Consider the following 23,617-nt stretch of genomic DNA (forward strand, 5'->3'; position numbering starts at 1 on the left):
TCGGTTGCAACTCTGGTGACCCAAGTTGTCTAGGTTCTTCAGAAAGCAGTGTATAAACAGAATGTACCAGGCATCAATTCAAACTTCAAGAAGTTAAATTATGAAAGCAATGAATAATCCAGTTTAAGAATTATACTGTTAATTGCAACTAGAACAAACAGCAAGAACAGAACACACACACCAGAAATGTGAAAATGCTAAGCATCTGCCTTGTTTGAGTGACAACATGAATGTCTTCAGCTTCTGTAATGACTACGTGAAATGGCAAGAGACTTTATAAACACAGCCCAGGGATTTAACTAATTACCATTACAGAGAACTTTTCAAGTCAGACAAACAACATTCAAAGTCAGTGCTGGAAATATGACCACCACCTATTTTAGAGCAATGTTAGCTTCAGTCATATTTCATATGGCAACCAAGAAACTACACAGGCCATGTTCAATCAAATTATAATAATTAGTGCCACAAACCAGTCAGCAATCAGAAAGGCAAAGCTATCATTTTGTCTAATATCACAACAGCACCTACATCCTGTGGATAATATAAAAATATCTTATACTAATACCAACAACAGTACAAAAGTTAGTGTAAACAATTTACAGCAAAAACATTTGCTATTAAGGCTCAGGTCTTTCCCCCAATAGAACAATTTACTTTAGCAGTAAGCAATTAGTGATACACACATTTCCCCTTAGTTAGTGTCACTGTGATCCTCGGGAAAGGCAAGAAGTGTGCAAAACACAACTGACTCAGTTATAATTCTTCTCTGTTCAGTTCCTTAGGTCACCTCTCATAACTTGGTTTTAGAGCTAATCCTCAGTAAACATTTTATAAAGCAATAGAAGCACAAATAAACTGCTTAGAGGAATCAAAGACACCATCAATCCACTGTGACAGCTTCACCATATTAAGACTGTGAAGTCCTAGAAGGAAACAAAGGATGTCACGTTCCATTAATTAGATGAAGCTGGCACATGGGTCACAGAAGCATGGAGAGCATTAATCAGACTTGATATATTCTTCTGATGAATATGTACATATGACAGTTTTGGATCCATTTAAGAAGATCTTTCTTTTACCAATCTCTATATGAATGAGAGAAGCGCTGACAGGAGATATCCCATATGCAATTTAAAGAGCCAAAACCCCACTTCTTCCCATTTCTAATACAAATATAAATAATTGGTACAGCATTTCTATAAACATGATAACTGATTTTTCAATAATCTGGCATAGATTATACAATTCTTAATTCTAACATACTAGATGCTTTCAGAACTGGTTCTACGTCATTACTGAAGATTCTTTCCCTATTCCTATCAGCAAGAATTGGTACACCAGACCAGATCACAGGTCCATCAAGTCAAGTATCCTATCTCTAAATGGGACAGAAAAAGGGGCAGGAAACCTCAAGATTAGTGGTTGGCCTTTAGTAGGAATATTTATATTCCTAAAACATTTATTTATCCTGACTAATGTACCTGCGGATGTTCTCATCTTACATTTTTGATACCTTTTGGCCTCAGTTATATTTTGTTGGAATGAGTGCTACACATTAACTCATTTATTAGCATAAATTAGTTGTATTCAAAATGACATTCAAAATCCTTAGTTTCATCCTGCTTGTGACGTTAACAGCAGGAAAGTTTGATAAGATTTGAAGTTATCCATCATAAAAGTATTTTATCATATTCTCTCACTTACAACTACATTTCACAGGGATATTTATGAGCTGCTATCATCTTAATTAATTAGCCTCTTACAGTTTGTATGGCAACTTCCACCTTCTCTGTATGTGTATATCTATCTATCTATCTATCTATCTTCTTACGATATGTTCCATTCTATGCATCCGATGAAATGGGCTGTAGCCCACGAAAGCTTATGCTCTAATAAATTTGTTAGTCTCTAAGGTGCCACAAGTACTCCTGTTTTTTTTGCAGATACAGACTAACATGGCTGCTACTCTGAAAAATGAAAAATTAAACTCTCTGTTAGGCATTAAAGGCAATTTTGAGCAATTCACCTAATTTCCTTGGTCTGAATGAGTGCAAATTGCCTGGGAATTTTATTGTAAAAGAAAAACTGCTAGTAATACTAAATCAAGTCTTTAATTAAAGAAGTAATGAATATATACATTTATATACTCTGCTAAAATACTTGCACAGAATTATTTCCTTTACTTGCACAATACGCGTTTTTAAGATCAACAGTATTTAAATTAGGAACTGAATAATATACTGTTTAAAAAATAAATTCAAGTAATTATTGTCACTAGTGGCTAGTAGAATGTTTCTAATCAACTTATTGGTATAGTTGCTCCGAAACCAGATGCATTAAGAAGTCAATAGTTACCGGGCAGCCAACAGCAATTTTCAATAAATCCTACAATTTTACTATGGTTTTCCAAGCTGTATGATACTTAGGACCCTACCAAATTCATGGTCGTGAAAAATGCATGACAGACTGTGAAATCTGGTCTCCCCCCTGAAATCTCATCTTTTGTGTGCTTTTACCCTATCCTATATAGATTTTATGGGGGGAGACCTGCATTTCTCTTATTGGGTGTCCTGACCCAAAAAGGAGTTTCAGGGGGGACGCAAAGTTCTTTCTTTGGTGCGGGGAGGGGGGAAGAGTGTCATGGTATTGCCACCCTTACTTCTGCACTGCCTTCAGAGCCCAGCGACCAGGGAGTGGCGGCTATTGGCCAGGTGCCCAGCTCTGAAGGCAGCATCCCGCCAGCAACAGCGCAGAAGTAAGGGTAGCAGTACCGTAACACCTCATACAACAACTTTGCAAACCCTCTCCCCCACAAAACTCCTGTTTGAGTCAGGACCCCTACAACTACAACACCATGAAATTTCAGATTTAAATAGCTGAAATCACAAAATTTATGATTTTTTAATTGACCAAAATGGACTGTGAATTTGGTAGGGCCCTAATAATACTGTATATTTGCATTTCTAATGAGGTCTAATTTGAATCCTGTAAGCAGCAGGTAAGGAAGTGATTTTCCAGTAACTGGAGTTATCTTAAGGTACTATCCTCAGAGGAATAATACTGAGAAAATGTGTCCTATTAAGCAGGACACAGGGAGATAGCTAATCACTTCCAGAGTTCCAATATCCTCTGCTAAACATAAAAGTACAGAAAATGTGTCATGGAGGACGGATAAAGAAGAGAGAGAAAAAGAACTACTACACAAGCACCATCAAAACCTCAGATTTCCTTTAGAACTGAAATACTGTATTCTACAAGGAACAATACCTACTTTCTACGAAAGGAGGGCAAGAAACTGCATAGCTGCAGCATTTACTGTATCTGTGAAAGATCAAATTGAGGTCTGATTTCCGTATTCTCAGATAAGCAGGCTCTCAGATTGCCTAGTTTTGAGAACTGCTGAACTGGAGGGACATCTCAGTACAAACAAGCACTGCAAAATGGACATTGTACAATCCCTTTACTAAACAGATTTCATATCACTTAAGGAGTTAAACTGTTAGCTCAACAGCCTAAAGCCTGCATTATGCTACCACATGATGTACTACCATCTGGAGTCCAGGTACAACAACTGCTCCAAAGTCTCTTGTACATCCAGTAGCCTGTATTATTATGTGAAGGAACCTTGGCCACTTCCAGTCAGGCTTCAGATCAGTGTAAGTCAGTAGTTTTTACCTGACTGGCTAAAATAAAGTATGCAAAAATTTGGTTTAAAAAATATGACAGAGCATCAACACGTCACTTGCTAGAGTGAGTTTGTGTAGTTTAAAATTGAGAAAATTTTGATTAACTAATTAGATTAAAGTTCGATCCAGGTTGGACAAGGGAATACATTCTACTGTCTAGCATTCATGCCAGGAAGACACTAGACTGGATCAATAATCTCCTACTGCAAAGGGAGAAAAGGTTATTGGTACAAGGATTCATTATAGAGACTGTTTGGATTCTAAATTGCAATAATATAAAAAGACAATTGTAGAAAACCACATTCTCCTTTAATACCTATAGCAACATTTTGTTTTTCATTATGAGGGTAATCAGAATACAAACATCCTTGTACTAAACTAAGTGACTGAAATGATAGATTTATGAAATACTTATAACACATCCTAGAAAAAAATCTGAACGAGAATTTTGCAAAACTCCAAAGAGAACACTCCAAAGATTTAAGCTTAATACAGCTTAATTGTTATTTCTAATAAGGGAATAAACTTAAGAGACACTCACAAACATTCAAAAACTATGAGCAGCATCTGGCTAAACAGATGCTTTAATGCCAGTGTTTGTAAATTGTAGATCACAATAACTGTTGTGGGATTTCTTTTCATTGCCTAAGTGACTGAAACGATAGGTTTATCAAATACTTATTAACTATTTATTAAACTTAATAATTTTACTTTATTTATTTTTACCAAGCATCAGAAGAAATATTGGGTATTTTATAGAAAATAACACTTTAAACAGTAAAGAAACTAGTTACATGACAACAACATCTATAATTATCTTTACAGTGGTTTTCTTGCTAGGCTGGAAAAATTTTATACTATCTGCCTAGTTGGACTATAATAAATACTCTTGAGTGAGGCATATATCAGAATTACTGTACTGATAAAATAAAGTAACTTACTTCTGCCAGTTTCCCCATCTAGAGAATGAGAATAATACAGACCCCTTCATTGGTGCACATGTGTGTGTGATCGGTGTTCATATAGCATTCTGAAATGTTCGTGCTATTATTTATTGCAGGATGATGATAAATAAAAGTGACCAAGCATTATAGTTTGACAGTGCCCCTTTTCAAATACATATAGCTCAAACAACTGTTGTGCTAAAATTTTCCATGTTCTCAGCCCAAGATAAATCCTTTGTTGAGAATTCGAGCAAAAACTGTTTATGCAATGTTTTTGCAGCCATGTTGGTCCCGGGATATTAGAAAAAAGGTGGGTGAGATAATATCTTTTATTGTACCAACATCTAGAGCGGAGGAAGAGCTCTGTGTAGCATGAAAGCTTGTCTCTCTCACCAACAGAAGTTGGTCTAATAAAATATATTATCCAACCCACCTCATCCAGTAAAAGAGTAGAAATCAACCACACAATTTTGCAACCTTTTTTTGAAAAGCAACTACTCTGCATGGGGTAGAATCCTGAAACTGAATAGGGACTTGGCTCCGAAACAGTAATTTTTTTAAAATTTACTTCGTGCATATATTGGATTTTTATATATATGAGAATGCGGTGGTGGGGGGGCTAAACACACTATCCCTTAATGGACATTGTGTACATATGTTTAAGCTGAGCTGACACTTTCATTCAATGTACAATATATCTTAATATAATGGTTCTGTGTATGTTTTGCAAACAAGTGTAATGGAGTTTCCCTCAGGAAGACTCTTGGTGCTACTTCTATGCCTCCCATTATCTAATGGTACAAAGATCTCTTTTCACAGCAGTTTCCCATGGTAGGAAAGGGTAAGATGGATTGGAGTATGCCACGCCAAAGGGAAGAAATAAACTTGCACCTTTAAAAATACTCAGGTGTAGACATACCAGACTAAACCTCTTAATCTGAATACGGAGCTCAAATATCCTAAATTAACATTAGCTCATTCCTATGGATTATAAAAGAGTTTATGACCATACCAAATACCCCTCTCTAGCTCACATCAATGTGCTGCTTATGTGTCATTGAAAGCCGTTCCAATGACATTTCATTTTATGAACAGCTAAAACCTTAGCTGGTTTAATATGGCATAGCTTCTAAGGAAGTCAGTACCCAACTCCAACTGAAATCTTTGCTATAGACATTAACATGTATAAAATGGAGTTTTAACTAGGTTGTTGAATACCACAGCAATATCTACCTGAACAGTGGGAATTTATTCTTGCTGTAAATAGCAAATCAAAGCTGAGAACTATTTGAAGCACAGAGAGTTTAGTAATAAAGTAGTAAGTGAATCAATCACAATTACATCAAGGAATGAAATTGCTCGATAACAGTAAAAGCAGTTTACAAAACATTAGGCCAGATTCTAACACACGGTGTCTGTCCAAAAAAATACGCTACTGAACAAGGGAAGCAGTAGGAGATTCCAATTTACCCGGCAATCTATATTGAACAACAGAGGTTGCCATCTGGCCCACTGTTTGAGAATTAGTAGTTGAACTTGTGTATGTTATTTGCTCTATAAGAAATCTCAAAGGAAAGAAGAGTGCACCAGTAACTAAAAATATGGACGATATAAAAATATTTATTGCATTTGGAGTAAAACTGCAGTTTGCTTAAAATATACAGCCACTGCTGTTGCCACATTTCTAAAGCCATAAGGAACAATACATATTGTATCAAAAAGTCAAGAAGAGGGAAAGAATAAATATAAAAACAGAAAATACAAGGTTAGCACATTTATTAAAAGTGCAAAAATTTACACTGTCTGCAGCATTTGAACTTTTCAGTCAAATGTGTAAAATATAAAATTAAATATTTAGCATGCTGTTTTTGCATTCAAAGAAGTCACATCTTTAAGAGTGACACATATACTTCTCTCATGGTTTGTTACTTTCTTTTTTTCCTTAAAAGGATGCTTGTACTACTGTAATCTGTTGAATGTCGCTCGCTCATAAACACACCAAGTTCTGAGACTTGCCTAACTCTTCTAAACAAATAAAGACACATACCCATCAATAATTAACACTAATGATCAATTCTAATCACTAAGGTGGGAAAAATCCCTTTTCGAGTTAGGGAGATTTCCTTTGAAATTTTGAAGCGTTCAGTATAGTCATAGATAAAGCCTGATACACATTCTCGGTTTTAGGAATGTCAGATAATCAGCAGCAATTTCCAGAGAATGGAAACCACAGAGAATAAACACCCTTCAGCATTATATCACTTGAGTAGGAAAGTGAGAAGGATAAAAAGGATATACAATAAAGTAAAAAAGAATTCTCCTCAATGTGATCATTATGAATAGAGAGGCAAGAAAATTAAAAACAAAACACTTCAGTTACACTAGACCACCAAAACTGCTTAGGCATCACATTGTATATTAATGACAGGGTTTTGCAAACACTTTTGCACATGAGTAATCCCATCAATTTTAACAGGACTTCCTATATGAGTACTCAAGTGCCTGTTTGAAAAACGGGGCCCAAAATATGGAATTACTGTCTTATTCAATTTCTTGAGAGTTTAAAGTGTGACATAACATTATAGTAATTTTAATAGATTATTATATATTTTCCAGGACAACCTGAAGGACTGTGAGTTTCATATTTCTGAATATATGCTGACCTGAGTTAGTTTGAAGCTCCTGAAGGCAGCTTTAAAATAAGGGAATTTTTTTGTTTGTTTTTTGTTTTCTTCCCTCTTACTCCACTTGTTGTGTGTTCATCTGTGAACTTCATAAATTGAGCTTTATTGCCAACATTTTTTTCTATTAATGTATTGTGTATAAACTGCTGACTGTTAGAGACATATAATACACTCTAGTATTGCATTAGAAATTCATTTGTAAGTAAACAGTGTCTTCAAATTCAATGTTATTTTATTTAGTCTTCCACATTTGAGTAATAGTTTTACAGAGACGTGTCATTTAAGGTCCTATGAGATACCTTAAAGAGTATTTCTCAGCTTTACATATTTTTGGACTGATCACAAACAAGCTGCACATTGTACATGTGTTTCATTTTTTAAAAAAAAATTATTTATTTATTTATTTTACAACAAATGCCATCTCTGACAACTAGTAAGCAATAACAGAATGAACTTCTGATTTTTTGGTTTGTTTCCTTGGATTTATACACTATGTTTCTACACAGAACACCTACAAGGTTTTTTAGAAGAGGGGAGGCTCTGCCACTGAAGATACTATAAATAAAACATGAATTGTACGTGATAAAAAATGAAGATGGACATAGCACTTTGTTTCTCAAACTATAAGTGCCATAGGATGCACAAGAGAGACAAGGTGGGTGAGGTAATATCTATTATTGGACCAACTTTTGCTGGTGAAAGAAACAAGCTTTCGATCCACACAGAGCTCTTCTTCGGGTCTGGGAAAGGTACTCCACGTGTCACAGCTAAATGCAAGATTGAACCGATTGTTTAGCATAAGGAGTTAGAACATATTCTAAGGGACCATTCATGATAGAATGTCCCATTAACACCTCTGCAATCATAGGACAAAAAGTGGGGTTAGCGGGTTACAGACTGTTGTAATAAGCCACAACTGACAAAACATCAACTATCTCTGTCAGAACACCCTCCTTGCCACCATGGATGTCACTTCCCTATACACCAATATCTCTCACAATGACAGCGTAGCTGCCCACCTCAAATATTTACACAATGGAAAGCTCTCAGATATCCACCCCAAATACATCGTCAAACTCATCCATTTCATCCTCCCCATAACAGTTTTACATTTAACAACAAACCCTTTGTCCAAACCATGGGAACAGCCACGGGTACGAAGATGGCTCTCCAATACGCCAACCTCTTCATGGGCCACCTTGAAGAAGCATTTCTGGACAAACGCATTGCAAAACTAGTGATATACCTGAGACACATCAATGATATTTTCATCCTCTGGACAAACAGCTTAAATTCCCTCTTAGATGTCCATCACAACTTCAACAACTACCACCCACCCATTAAACTCTCTCTTAAACACTCCCACACTAACAGCAATTTCCTGACGCCACACTCAGCTCCAACAATGGAACCGTACAGACAACTATACACATGAAAGTAACAGATCACCACACCTACCTCGATAGGTCCAGTAACCACCCCAAATAAACCAAGAAATCTGCTATCTACAGCCAGGCATGCAGACACCACAGAATATGCTCCAAGTTGTTGAGCTTCACAGAACACAGAAAAGTCACAACTTTTTAATACAGCACAATATACTAGATTTTCATACAGTTACCCCCTTCCTCCCTAAGAGCAATTGGATAAAGTAAGAGATTAGATGGGGAGGTGACAGACACCAAGACAACAGATAATCTAAAACATGTTATGCAGCATAGAGGGTATCAGGACTGGGATGTGGTGGTCTGACTTAGTGGTTACAGCTAGATGACAGGAGTGAGAAGCTAGAGGCACGTGCCAAAGCCAGAATCAGAAAACAGAAATCAAGCCAAAGGTTAGAGCTGGAGTCAGAAGACAGGCAAGGGAGCAGGACTTGAAAAGGGCAGCAGCAGACTGGAATAGTACAGGAACAAGGCAGGAGCAAGGCAGCGACACGAGCAATCGTAGCTCCGGGTGTAAGTGCTGAGCAGCCAGAAACCTGCTGCTGCGCTTAAATGCAAACCTGTTGGCTCCTTCAGTCTTTCAGGTGGACTGTCCAATCAGACCATTCTTCCACAGGCCAGCTGGATTCATTAACCTGCCTGAAGGCTGTACCGGCTAGCCCCAGAATCAGCTGAGGGAACACAACCCCAAGGTTCCTAACAGTGGGAATGATGGATTTTCAAAAAAAGAGGCATGGAGAGAGACATCAGATTGAATGACCCAGATTATGTTTTGTGGCCCTAATATTATGCATTTATATGAAAAGATTTACCATTTAATTTTCTTAGGCCAAAAACAGCATCTATGATATACTATACTATAATATAATAATCAAGGTATACCAGGTATAATACATATAATATAAACATATCTCTGTGAATAAAGTAAAAAAATCAAGGTATATTAAAGGTATATTAAAGGTATAATATGTATAATATATACATAGTTGTGTGCGTGTGCACATTTATTAATTATTTTATAATATATTTCCAACTCTACATGTTGGAACAAATACCTATTCATCCCCAGTCTAAATAAATTAGATTTGGGCAAAGATTTTTTTTTCCAATTTTTCCCCCAATTATTGTCTATGTAAACCTAGGAATATATGGTGTATAATGTAACAGCCACAATAATATTCATAACATAGAACAGCTGGAGCTTCTTCTTCTACATTTATTCCTGTATTAGTCTACAGTACCGTCAAAAAGGATCATTTTCAGAAAACACAACCAGTGCTGTCTGACTCTCTCACAGAGCTCTCTACCAGCAACATAAAATAACCAATAGCCAACTAACTCATCTTAAATAAAGGACCCTGAAATGTATAGGTTAGACACACATATATATATATATATGCTAAAATTATATTACAAGAGTGTATCAAGGAATATGTTGACATGAAAGTAGTGATAATCATTTTAATTTAATTTCAAGAGAAAAACTAGCAAAACATATGCTATGATCTCTGTGATGGCAGATGAATCACTATTAGCTCTTGATTCCTGATTTAATGACTGCATCCATTTTTAAAGATCTGACATCTAAATTACAGTATTTCATGACTTATTTTTTTGTTATACATTATGTTTCACAATTGTCCACAGGAAATACTATTATTACACTTCCTGATAACTCAATAGCACACAAGAGTTATATTTTACCCATACGTGTAGAGTTAAAACAGTACAACCCTTGTAATATGGACATAGTTATAACAATATATAGGTGTTTTATACCAGTAGAGCTATTCCCATATGAGAAGGGAAATATTCTAAACTGGCATAGGACATAGGGTGACCATGTGTCCAGTTTTTGATCGGAAAACCCGGCTGAAAAGGGACCCTGGCCCCTCCGGTCAGCACTGCTGACCGGGCCATTAAAAGTCCCATTGGCGGTGCTGCGGAGTTAAGGGAGGTTAGTCCCTTCCTGTCCTGGGGCAACACACTGTGCCCTGGAAGTGGCCAGCAGGTCCGGCTCCTAGGTGTGGGGGGTTTACAGGGCTCCATGCACTGCCCGAGCACTGGTTCCGCACTCTCATTGGCTGGTTCACAGCCAATAGGGGCTTGGAGGGGTGTGTGGTGCCTGTGGGCAAGAGCAGCGTGTGCTGCGGAGCCTCCTGCCCACCTGCCGCCTAGGAGCCGGACCTGCTGGCCGCTTCTGGGGCACAGCATGATGCCCCAGGACAGGCAGGCAGCCTGCCTTAGCCCCGCTGACTGGGAGATGCCTGAGGTAAGCCCATGTCCCAAACCCCTCATCCCCGGCCCCACCCCAGAGCCTACACCCCCAGCCCAGAACCCGTGCCCCCTCCTGCACCCCAGCCCTTAGCCTCCAAAAAACCCAGAGTCCCCTCCTGCACCCCAGAGCCTAAACCCAGCCCAGAGCCCTCACCCTCCCTGCCCCACCACAGAGCTCCCTCCCACACCCTGAACCTCTCATCCCCAGCCCCACCCCAGATCCCTCACCCCATGCTGCACTCCAAACCCTGCCTCAACCCACTGTCCCCTCCCGCACTCCGAATCCCTCGGCCCCAGCCCAGAGCCCTCACCCTTCTCATACCCAACCCCCTACCTCCTCCCATATTCCTAATCCCTTGGCCCCACCCCTAAGCTCGGAGCCCCCTCCCGCACCCTGAACACCTCATTTCTGGCCCCACCCTGGAGCACTCACCCCATTTAGAGCTCTGACCCCCTCCTGAACGCCAACCCCTTGCCACAGTGCAAGTGAGTGAGGGTGGGGGAGACGAGCCACCGAGGGAGGGGGAATGTAGTGAGGGAGGGCAGGGCCTTGAGGAAGGGGCGGGGCTAGGGTGTTCGGTTTTGTGCAATTAGAAAGTTGGCAACCCTAATAAGACATCTTTTTATTAACATAACTGGGTCCACACTAGGGGTTGAACATTTATAAATATCTGAGTTACCAAAAAAAAAATCAACCTAAACTGACATAATTATACTGATGCTAAAAATGCATAAATCAGGCTTCTAACTTTAAGAGACGTTACAGCAGATAATTTACCTTCCCTTTCAGTGGTAACACAGTTAGCAAAAAATCCTTAAAATGTATTGAAGCCTTTGAACAACCAGCATAGGCTTTCAATTCACTCTGAATAAACAAAGCAGGCACTCTGTCTACCTCTGTGTTTATGGAGCACCTATCACAATGGGGCCACCCAAACTTGAGTACAGCCTCTGGGCATGACACCACAAACAACAAGTGTTCCCATTATGAGTAAAATGAATAATTTATGCTCTGAACTGCTGCTTTGTGTAAGAGACACAACGGTGTCACATTTACAGCATAGTATAATTGCATTCATTGTTAAAAATCTCAAAAAAGAATTATTATACACAGTAGCAGAGCAATCTATTCCCCTCAAGGATAAGTTCTGGGCTTCAAATCTTCTGCCCTAATTTGTATGGACTATTACCGTAAGAGATCCATTTTCTACTTTCTTTCTCCACCCGTCTGTCCAAACTGAATCTTACACACTGGGCAAAATAGGGAAAGTTTAAAAGCTCTATTTTGAGGAATAAAGCTCAGATGTCATTCTGTTATTCTCCTTAGTTTTACCCTCCATAGCTAAAGGCATGAAAATATCAATAAATTGAAAATGGCTTTTTGATTTTTTTTAATGCTGTAAATGCAAAAGGCCTAACACCCCCCCCCCCCACTTGTTTATTGTGATGTTGGCTGACCAGACACCAGCTCTTACCAAGGCTTCTGGCCTCAGCCAAGCACTGACAAATTCATCACAGGAAACCAGTCTGTTTCACCTGTGTGTTAATATGCTGAAAATGGGTGTTGAACTTATAACGATGTGTTTAGACTTTATTAAATGCTTGTAAATTTTTTCCTGCATCAATCTCACTTATTATATCTTTATTACATGCTATAAGGTAATATTTAAGTTTTTGCTTTATAACTCTAAACAATTTTTTTCCCTGAAACTGTTAACTTTTCAGAAGGAATCATCCCTACTGTTCCTCACACTTTCTTGTCAACTGCTGGAAATGGCCCACCTTGATTATCACTACAAAAGGTCCTCTCCCACCACCCTCCCCTTCCCTCCCCCCCCCCCCCCCCGATAATAGCTCACCTTACCTGATCACTCTCATTACAGTGTGTATGGTGAAAAGAAAAGGAGTACTTGTGGCACCTTAGAGACTAACCAATTTATTTGAGCATGAGCTCAATAAATGCTCAAATAAATTGGTTAGTCTCTAAGGTGCCACAAGTACTCCTTTTCTTTTTGCGAATACAGACTAACACGGCTGTTCCTCTGAAAAGTGTGTATGGTAACACCCATTGTTTTATGTTCTCTGCGTATATAAAATCTCCCCACTGTATTTTCTACTGCATGCATCTGATGAAATGAGCTGTAGCTCATGAAAGCTTATGCTCAGATAAATTTGTTAGTCTCTAACGTGCTACAAGTACTTCTTTTCTTTTTGCTCATTAAGAAGGCTATCAAAACTATATGGGCCATTTTAGGACATCACAACAAGACTTTGTTAATTGCCCTTTCACACCCATGAAGAGGCTACATGCAAAAAGTCCCATCAAGCTTGAATTCTGGAAGAAGGAAACAAAGAACAAGAACAAGAAATTTCTGAACAAGAAATTTTTTCATTTCTTTTGCCTTTTGGACTCTCACAGGGCTGGAACTGCGAAACAGAAGCAGAGTTCTTGAGGGTCAACATGGGTTGTCCCTTGTCATGCTGTCTGGAGTGGCTCACCACTGTAAGAGCCTATCTCGGAAGACTGTCAAAAAACAAGGGCAGACACCCCAAACTGGTGGTATGTTCTGTAGTTAGATTTCACAAAGCAAATAACAAGTGTGAACTCCTGGATCATTACACCAGTCTTATCATGGAGTCACAGACAGTCCCCTTAGCCTCTCCAGTCTATCTTGCAACCCAGACAAACTGAACTTTGTGACAAAAGGTTACCACACCACAACAGATTTCTCCCTGTCCCAAGAGACCAGTCTCTTAACACAGACCAGTTGGTACTCCAGATCTTAAACCAAAGACAATGCTGGCAGCCAATTCTATAGTAAACTAACTAAAGATTTATTAGATAAGAAGAAAAAGTGAGAGTTATTGAGATAATAAAGCAGGTAAAATATATGTACAGATAAATCACAATTTGTAACTCCAAATGGTGGCAGTGATAAAATAAAAAAAGTCTTTTCAGGGTATCCAGTCTGTCTTTGGGGAGCTCAACTTTGCATCTGGCACACTTCCCTGTAAGAGTCCATCCTTTCTTGAATCCATATTTATAGCTCCTTTACACATTGGAGTTTGATGGGTTATTTACTCACAGGTGTACAAACAATGTAAATGTTTGCTATTGCAATTTTACAGGAATAGATAAGTGAGAACAGTACAAGTAACGGCCCATTAGTTTCCATGAAGTTTAAACACCCTATACACTCTTTTGTATTCAACAATTACTTCATTCTATCCAAATAGAAAGTAAATTGGCCTCTGGCCCTGGACTGACCTGGTCTGCCAGGATCACAGCCCTAAAAGACATTTAGTGCTGACAGATTGCTACAACTCTATCACCTTTTAAAACCATAGACTGTAACTCATTTTGGTATATACGTTTGCGTGCTTCAACCTGTAAATAACTCTCTCATTTCTTTTTCCTAGTTAATAAAGCCTTAGTTTACCAAAGGATTGGCTACACATGTTGTCTTTGGTGTGAGATCTGAGGTACAAATTGACTTCTGGCAAATGACTGGTCACTTAGGACTGAAAGCAACCCAAATATTTTGTGATTTTTGATGTCTGGCAACAAGCTATCACTAAGTCCAGCTTGCCTGGCTGGCAAGACAGACTGGAATGCTCAATGCAACAGTCTGTGACTCCATGGAAAGACTGTTAGAGTGCTTCAGGAGTCCACATTTGTTACTGGATTGGTGAAATCTAATTATAGAGCATACAGCAAGGTTGGGGTGCCTGCCCTACTTTTTCATAGTCTGCCCTGAGGTTGTCACTCACGGTCATGAACCACACCAGACAGCCTGAGATATATTAAGAGATTTTAAATTTTCTGTTTGATACAGTACATACCCGTTCCTTTGCTTATATATGGGGGCTTGAAGAATTTCACAGCACCATACAAGTTGACTATAGTTCCGCCTTTAAGATGACTCAGAGGGGTATATGTGTATTTTGGTGCAACAGGCTGGAAAGAGACAATAAAAAAGTGGATACATATGAAAACATTACTCCAAAAAAAAAAAAAAACCATCAATCCAAAATTATTTCTTTTAACCCTCCCGCCCCAAATCCTGCCCTTTTCTTGCCATTTTTTAAAAAAAATAAGCACTATCTAGTCTAATCCCCTCAGGTGTTAGAGCAGGAGTCTACCTTATTTATTTTAGGAGCTCAAAACAAATATGTCCACTACCCACAGGCAGCAAGCAAGCATGAGAAGATATTTGATTTTCATTCTCCATTTCTTTCTGTGATTGTATTTTCCTTGTTATAAATACAAACTAATCAATTCAACTTATTTGAATTTGCCTGTCTCTATGTGACTGCAAACAGTATAGGCATGACAGAGAACACATGAAAATATATTTTTAATCAATTTTAACTTTAGCCATCGTGCTGGCATCTGAGGACATTTTAAAGATGCAGTAGTAATCTGATATAATATTTTTGTAATTCTTCTTTGCAGAGATACCACGCACCATTACTGCTCTTGAGTCTCACATCTCCTGCAACAGTCATCCAGGGAAATTTCTCTAGCTCTTAAGATTTTTGAACCTCTGAGGTACTTGAAGCTCAAGGGCTCTGTCTTACTGAGCATCCCTCAACATAAAGTCCCACAATGTGCCTGCCAGGTCCTTTCATGAACAAAAAAACAACAGTTTCCCCCAAATTAACTGAAGATGATAAAGAAATTATAAAACATTTTCCTACAAAAAACAACATAAAATGGACACATAGATGGAAGACCCAGGTCATACCTCAAAAAGTTGAACCTCCAAACCGTGGGAGGGAGAGGGTGGATGAGTGAGAATCCTGTGTGATACTTTCAAAGAATTATATAATTATCCCTTCTTTAAAAATATCTTACAAACAACATTTCCACTCTGTAGGTCTACGGATGTTTCGACTAAAAATCAATCACTGCAATAGGCAGTGTTAGGTGGAGGCCAGTGTCCAACAAGAACCAAGTTGTGTTTTTAAAATCAAAGGAAAGGAAAGTAGAGAGCGCTCTAACTTGTGAAAAGCACAAATATAGGCACAAGGATCCTTCACCTTTACCTTCAATATCGTGGTGCAGAATACATGAACACAGATCACTATCTAGCTGTCGCCAGTATGGTGTTGATGCTCCAACGAGCAGGTAAATCCTCTGTGATGAAGAGGTTTGACATCGACGCACTCCGTGTGACAGATTTAGCCAACAGGTTTTGTATTGATGTCAGCCACAGATTCTCGGCTCCAGCTATTCTGCAAGACAATGGATGTTGCCAGGTCCCTGTTCACTTCTATCCTCAACCAATCTGCTGAGCAGACAATTGGCTACAGGCATGCAGGACGCTGACCATGGCTATCAGAGGAGGCCTTCCAGATAATTAAATTGATGGCTGCAGCCCGCCAGTGTAGTGATAAGCAGACTCGTAATCAGCTGAAGCAAAAATTTAACACCCTGGCACTCTGCGATCGTGAGGCATATTATAACCAAGTGGTGAATGATGCTGAATTTGGCTTAGCCATGGGCGACTTTAAGTCAGCATTCCGCACCATTTGCGACCTCAGCGGTCAACAGATAGTCACTACAAATGGCATCGTGAATGACAACAAAGGCCATCCATGTAAATTGGATGATGATATTCTCTCACACTGGGTGGATCCAGACATTTGTACTGATGCACCTACATTGGATGAAGTAAAGTGTGCCATCTCTAAACTGAAAAACGGACGTGTAGCCGGTACTGATGACATCCCCTCAGAGCTGCTAAAATGTGCTATTGATCCTGCACCAGAATCACTTCTGGCCATCTTTCGTCTGGTGTGGAGAACTGGAACCCTGCCAACTGCCTGGAAGGATTCACTCCATAAGGGCAACAGACCGTGCAGTGATTGTAAGAGCTACAGCCGATCACCTTGCTCTTCGTTCCAGGGAAGGTGCTTGCGTATTTTTGCTGGCAAGCCTAGCGCCTTTAGTACATCGGAACATTGTCCCCAACAGTCAGGCTTTACAAGGAACAGGCTTTACGAGGAATTAGACGCCATTTTGGCCCTTCACTTGTTGTCAGAGATACAATGTGAGTTCACGAAGCCCCTGCATTTAGTGTATGTTGATCTTAAGGCTGCATTTGATTCAGTAGACTGTGTCGCGTTACGGAAGGCCTCACAGGGCGTAGGACTTGTTGGACTTGATTAGAGAGCTGCATAATGGAACCACTGCCCATGTTCGTCTGGGGAACCGGATGTCAGTGCCTTTTAAATCAATATCTGGTGTTAGGCAGGGTTGCATTTTGGCCCCTACACTCTTTTGTCGGGCAATGGATTTCATAATGCAGCATTCCGTCAGGTCCATAGGCACTGAGATCAGTGATCTCTCACTCACAGACCTTGACTGCACTGATGACGTTCTTTTAGTACAAAGCCCCGACATGTTTTGTGAGGCAATCCAGCATATGGAGGAGGAGTCAGCTAAGATTGGTCTCCATGTTTCATGGTCAAAGACAAAACTGCAAAATCTAGGACCAGGTCCACCTGCGACTCCAATGTCTTTGAACAACGAAACTGTTGAATCAGACTCCAGCTTTTGCTACACTACACTTACCAACTCCTCCAATTCTCACACCGAGGTTCTCCATCAGATTAACATCACGGTATCCGCCAAGGGCTGTTTACAACGGACATGGAATCAACATCATCTTAGTATGACAACCAAGTTCAGGATTTATTCGAGCTATATCCTTCCCATACTGTTGTACAGCTGCGAAACATGGCCTTCCAACAAAATGTCAATGTCGTATATTGGACATAAAGTGGAATGACTTCATCTGCAATGTAGATGTTTATGGCTGCTCGGGTCTACAGACTACTGGGGCCATTGTCCACAGGCAGCGCCTTATGTTTTTTGGACATGTTGCAAGGATGCCACAAGATGTTCCAGCAAACGCCATTCTCCGGGTGACTTGTCTGGGATAAAATTCCACCAACCAAGGGGTGGAGGCGACCCAGAGGCAGACCCCCTATTACATGGGTTCATCAAGTCTGTTCCGATGTTGGACTCTCAGGCCGTCAAGCCTTTGCAGTTGCACAGGAATGGACCAAATGACAAACAATCGCTATGGCTGACTGTCTGGCTAAGCATTCAAGGGAGAGAGATCTTTCACCAGAGAAAGAAAAACTTCCAATATTAAGCTAACTCAAATAACTGCCAACCCAAAAGAAACAAAAATTCTAGGAATTGGAAGAATTTGGGTTCCCCTACTTCAGTTTCTGCTTTTCATTTTCTGCCCTGTTAAAAAGCTGTGTTCCAACCCAGAAGTCCATTTTTTTTCCAGAGGTGAGTAAAGTGATCCATGTTCCTACTTCACAAGGGTGCTGTGATACCTACTTTGGTCCCATTCCTGCAATGTTTTGTGTATGGGTGGACTCCTGAACCTGTGTGAACCCCAACTAAGTCGACCTTTTGTAGGGTGCAGGAGTTTGTCCTAGATCAGGGCCCTAGTTGCACTTTTAAAGATTTTGGCAAGAAACGCACTGGAGAAGCGTGAAGTACTATTTAAAAACTTTTAGTGTATTTTCCATGCACGTCATTTTCAAAATACAAAGCCAAAGAAATGGCCACTTAAAAATTATGTTCCAGTAAAGGAGATAGAAAAATTTTCTACTCATTCACATTCAGTGAACCTTTTAAATTACATATGCAAATTAAAAAACTACTAGAATATAAACTCACCATGGATGCTGTTTCTGAAGCTGTGACTGTACTTGGCTTAGTATAAATCTGAGGAGAAGGAAATCAGCAGATTTATGGATTACAAATCTGAAAACAGTACAGTAATTGTAATAACAAATACAATTTCAAACTGCTTACGCAAGTATTTTTAAAATTCTTTATTCTCCGACAAAAGACAAGTCTGACTTCAGGTGATAAAGGAAAAGCCAACACAATGCCTTTTTTCTCCTTTCCGTCATAATTTATGAAACTACCAGAGTAAGACTTAGCCTTACATAAAAACAGAAAGGCCAGTACTGGGTGCCTAGAAGTGGGGAGAGCAGAGTTCAGGTCCCTGCTATGCCCTGCATGTGTCCTTGGGCAAGTCCTACGTGCACAATGGGGTCCTGACTCCTAGCCCTGCCATGTTGGGGTTGTGTGAGGAGAAACAATAATGAGCATAAGTCCTGGAACTAGGGATATGGGAGGTGCTGCAGCACCCCTTGGCTTGAAATGGTTTCTATTATACACAGTGTTTACAGTTGGAGGTTCAATGGCTATCAGCACCCCCATATAAAAAAATGTTCCAGCACCCTTGGTAACGAGTGCGAGACACTCACAGACCCAGGAACTGGGTCACTGAAGAACCTATGGGAGACAAATAACCCCAGCCCCATACCCTGAGTCTCCTACTCCCCCAGGAAATGACTCTCCCAAGCCTCATCTCAGCATCCCCATTTCCACTGCCATCACACTCTCCCTCATGCCAGCACCACCTCAGCAGTAGTACTGGGACTGAGCAAGGTTTCCCCATGAGTTTCTCCCCATACTGAGCTGACTCAGCTAAGGCTTGAAAGACCATACTCAAAGCATATTTATGGTTCGCAGAGAGGGTGTACTAGTGGAGTTCTGCAGGGGTCTGTCATAGGTCTAGTACTTGTGAATATTTTCATTACTGACTTGGATAATGGAATGGAAGGTATACTTATAAAATATGTGGCTAACACCAAGCTGGGAGGGGTTGCAAGCATTTAGAATGACAGAATTGGAATTCAAAATGACCTCGACAAATTGGAGAACTGGTCTGAATTCAACAAAATAAAATACTATAAAGACAAATGCAAAGCACTTCATTTAGGAAGGAAAAATCAAATGTACAAATACAAAATGAGGAATAGCTGGTAACTGATGGTCGTGGATCACAAACAGAATATGAGCCAGCAATGTGATGCAGCTGCAAAATAGGCTAAATATTATGCTAGAGTGTACTAACAAGAGTGCCATATCTGAGACTCAGGAAGTAATCGTGCCACCCTACCTGGCACTGGTGAGGGCTCAGCTAAAAGTACAGTGTCCAATTCTGGGTGCCACACTTTACAAAATATGTGGACAAAATGGAAAGAGTACACACAATAGCAACAAAAATGATAAAAGATTTAGGAAACTTGACTTATGAGGAAAGATTAAAAAAACCCTGAGTTTGTTTAATCTTGAAAAAAGAAGACAAAATGGGGAAGTAATAAGAGTTTTCAAATATGTTAAAGACTGTTATAAAGAGGATAGTAACCAATGGTACTCTATGTCTAGGACAAGAAGTAATGGACTTAATCTGCAGCAAGGGAGATTTAGGTTAAGAATAGTTAAAGACGAAGATAACTTGCAATAGGTTTCCAAGAGACGTTGTGGAATCCCCATCATGGGTGGTTTTTATGAACAGGTTGGACAAGGGATGTCTAGGGATGGTTTAGTTTACTTGGTCCTGTCTCAGTGCCGGTGGCTGGACTTGATGATCTTTTGAAGTCCCTTCCAGCCTTGCATTTCTGATTCTACATCCCTCAATATTCAAACAGTCAGCAAGCTTAAGCAATTTATGAGCAATTTAAAAGATCTGGAAAATTGATATTTGGTTCACTAACGTAAAAAAAATGCAGGCTAATTTAAAAGACACTGGTCGATAGGACTACTCTTGTGAGTAAAGTTAATGTGTTTGGACGACTAGAACCAAAACCACAGAATTATAACACAACAACAGGGTCCACATGGACATTTATTGTACGGCAGGCTAATATGGGATAGATTTACATCATAACTTGCTGCAAACTACCTGTTCATCTAGACAAGCCCCTAGTCTACTAATATATCTGTTTAGCATGTGGTTTGTTTTACAACTAATAAAGCACTATTTTATTTATAAATAATTATAGCAAGATGTTTGACATTGGTTTGTGGCTAGTTGTGATTAAGAAATTATATTACACAAAGTGGCTAATACTTTACCTACCCATTGTTTCATGTATATTACTTTTAAGTGTGTTTAAGCATCCTATATGTACCTCATCACTGTCACCAACAACTAATGCAACAAAACAGTTTGCATTATAACTCTTTTTCACTGGTTAACAACTCTACAGTGGCCTTAAATAACCCATACAGGTTTTTTAGAGCCAAAATTTAATTCAACTTCTTTGAATTTAAAGAGTTAAAAAAATCAGTTAAAAAAAGTTCCTGACAGACAAAAGTTTGGAGCTTGATACTTAGCATATAACTAGCCACTAATGAGGCTGTTTGGTGTATGATTTGGGTTGAGAAATTTTAAAATAAAAGTTATAAGTAACTGAAAAATCATTTCTAAGCCTGATCAGAGTAGCCATTAGCTAAAATGTTTTCAGCACACCATAATACAGTCCTACTTCATTTCATATCACAACAGTGCTTCTAGAGGGAAAAATGCATACATTCACTGTTTAGCCTGCCAGGTACTAGAACTGCTGCTTGGATAATTTGCATGAGGGATATTGAAAAATTGTCATTAAAATGCAGCAAAGATAATAAGAGCCTGGCTTATGAAAGACAAAAGACAATAACAGATCTGAAATAAAGGTCGCAGATCCTGCAAGGAACATTAGTATCTTTTCAATAGAAAATATACAGTCGTAGCTATGTAAACACATGAATAATAAATAATAAAAAATAATAAATAATAAATAACAGCAGAAGCAAAAGAGGATAATTACCATTCCCACATCTCGGTAAGTTAAAAGTAGCTAAGGCCAACACCATTTAAGTGCTAATATTATTAAAACAATTTTTTTTCTTAATAAATGAAAAATGAGATGTCTAACTGTAGATAACATACCCTTTAATGCTACAGAGGTAAAAATATAACCCCACAACAGCCTGGAAATGAATAGTTACGGTGAGATTTTACACTGTGCCTTTATGGGTACGCCTACACTACAAAATTAGGTCGATTTTACAGAAGTTGATTTTTAGAATTCAATTTTATACAGTTGACTGCGTATGCCCACACTAAGAGCATTAAGTCGGCGGAGTGCATCCTCACTATCGCGGCTAGCATCGACTTACAGAGCGGTGCACTATCCCTATCAGAACACTTCTGAACTAGGAAAGGTAACCAGAGAGTCACAACCACGGCAAGCATGGAGCCCGCTCAGCTCACCGTCAACATATGTCTCCTGGGTGCTGCTGGCAGATGCGGTACCGCATTGCTACACAGCAGCAGCTCCTTGTCTTCGTGGCAGACGGCGCAGTAGGACTTATAGCCATCGTACATCTCCTGGGTGTTCCTGGCAAACCTCGGTGAGGTCAATCAGGGCCCCTGGACAGACATGGCTATCGTTCTCTTAGAGCACCGAATGGGAGTGACTCCAGGTCATTCTCCTCTTTAAGCTTTGTCTCATGGAGATTCAGTCCTGCCTGGAATATCATGCGAGCTGGAGGCTTCTGCCTCAGGCTGCTCTCCCAGGCGGCAGCACCATGCAGTCACACCTATCCCAGCCTGCCCCTTGCTCCCATGACTCATGAAGCCTGGACAGTAGTAAGGAGCAGTTCAACTTGTGGAATGACAAATCCAGAACAAAGGATTGCATTCTATGGGCCACATTAAGATTATTTCAGAGTCCTAGATAGCATTTAGTCTCTATAAAAGGCTTCATGAAAATTTTCCCCTGCCCCTAACAAAAATGTTAATTTATCAGAGCAGTTGAAAGCGTAAGGAACCCAGGACTACAACTTTGAGAGAGCTTCCATATTATCTAATTCATAATTGATATAATTCAAAGTAAAATTTCACAGCGCTGTCTGTTCTAAGACTAAAAATGCAGGAGGGGAGTCAGAGAAAGAAACAGTGACCGGCTTCCGCCCGGTTTTGAACTGAGGACCTTTCGCATGTTGGGTGATAACCACTACACTACGGAAACCCAACTTGAATGGGGCTTCTCTTTTTTTGCCACAGACTTTGCCGAATGCACAGGAATGTTTTCTCTAGCTACAGAAGCTACCTAATGCAATGTCTATATCTATGGCCTTCCTGCTCACAAAGTGGTCATGCCCCCACCCAAGGCTGACACAGCGCGGACTGCATGTGACACAGCGACCTGGCTTGGGTAGGATCACTAGCGAGGCATGATACTTTAGCTGTTAAGCAAACACAGCAATTCTTTCCTGGCCTCTGCCGCTGAATGCCTCCACGTATTAAGCTGTGCCCTATCAGTGCGGGAGGACTGCATGAGCTCGGAAAACATGTCATTGCGAGTGCAGTTTTTTTGCCTTCTAACCTACGATAACCTCACGGACAGAGATGATAGGGAGAGCATAGAAACATTCTACACTCTAGGATTCTGGGGGGGACTGCATGGTCACCTGTGCTGCTGAGTTCGTCATGCTGACCAAACAGGAAATGAAATTCTAAAGTTACCGGGGCTTTTCCTGTGCACCTGGCTAGTGCATCGGAGTTCAAAGTGCTGTCCAGAGTGGTCACAATGGAGCACTCTGGGATAGCTCCTGGAAGCCAATACCGTTGAATTGCATCCACACTACCCCAAATTCAACTCGGCGGTGTGGATTTTAGCGCTAATCCCCTCGTCGGGGA

The 23,617-nt window shown here is 39.8% G+C and overlaps 1 protein-coding gene across 3 annotated transcripts in view; it reads right to left on the reverse strand.

The window, feature by feature from the left end:
• Positions 1–23,617, reverse strand: part of POT1 (protection of telomeres 1) — a 168,064-nt gene that overhangs the window by 71,680 nt on the left and 72,767 nt on the right. For 2 of the 3 annotated variants that reach the window (XM_048836897.2, XM_048836896.2), the window contains 2 exons: positions 18,748–18,795; positions 14,883–14,997 (listed from right to left, as the gene is read on the reverse strand). In XM_048836897.2, the coding sequence (XP_048692854.1) occupies positions 14,883–14,997; positions 18,748–18,795 (163 nt within the window). The remainder of the gene's footprint in view (positions 1–14,882; positions 14,998–18,747; positions 18,796–23,617) is intronic. The other variant, XM_048836898.2, reaches the window with a different exon arrangement.

The sequence above is a fragment of the Caretta caretta genome, chromosome 1 (genome assembly GCF_965140235.1).
Source record: "Caretta caretta isolate rCarCar2 chromosome 1, rCarCar1.hap1, whole genome shotgun sequence".
Taxonomy (NCBI): domain Eukaryota; kingdom Metazoa; phylum Chordata; order Testudines; family Cheloniidae; genus Caretta; species Caretta caretta.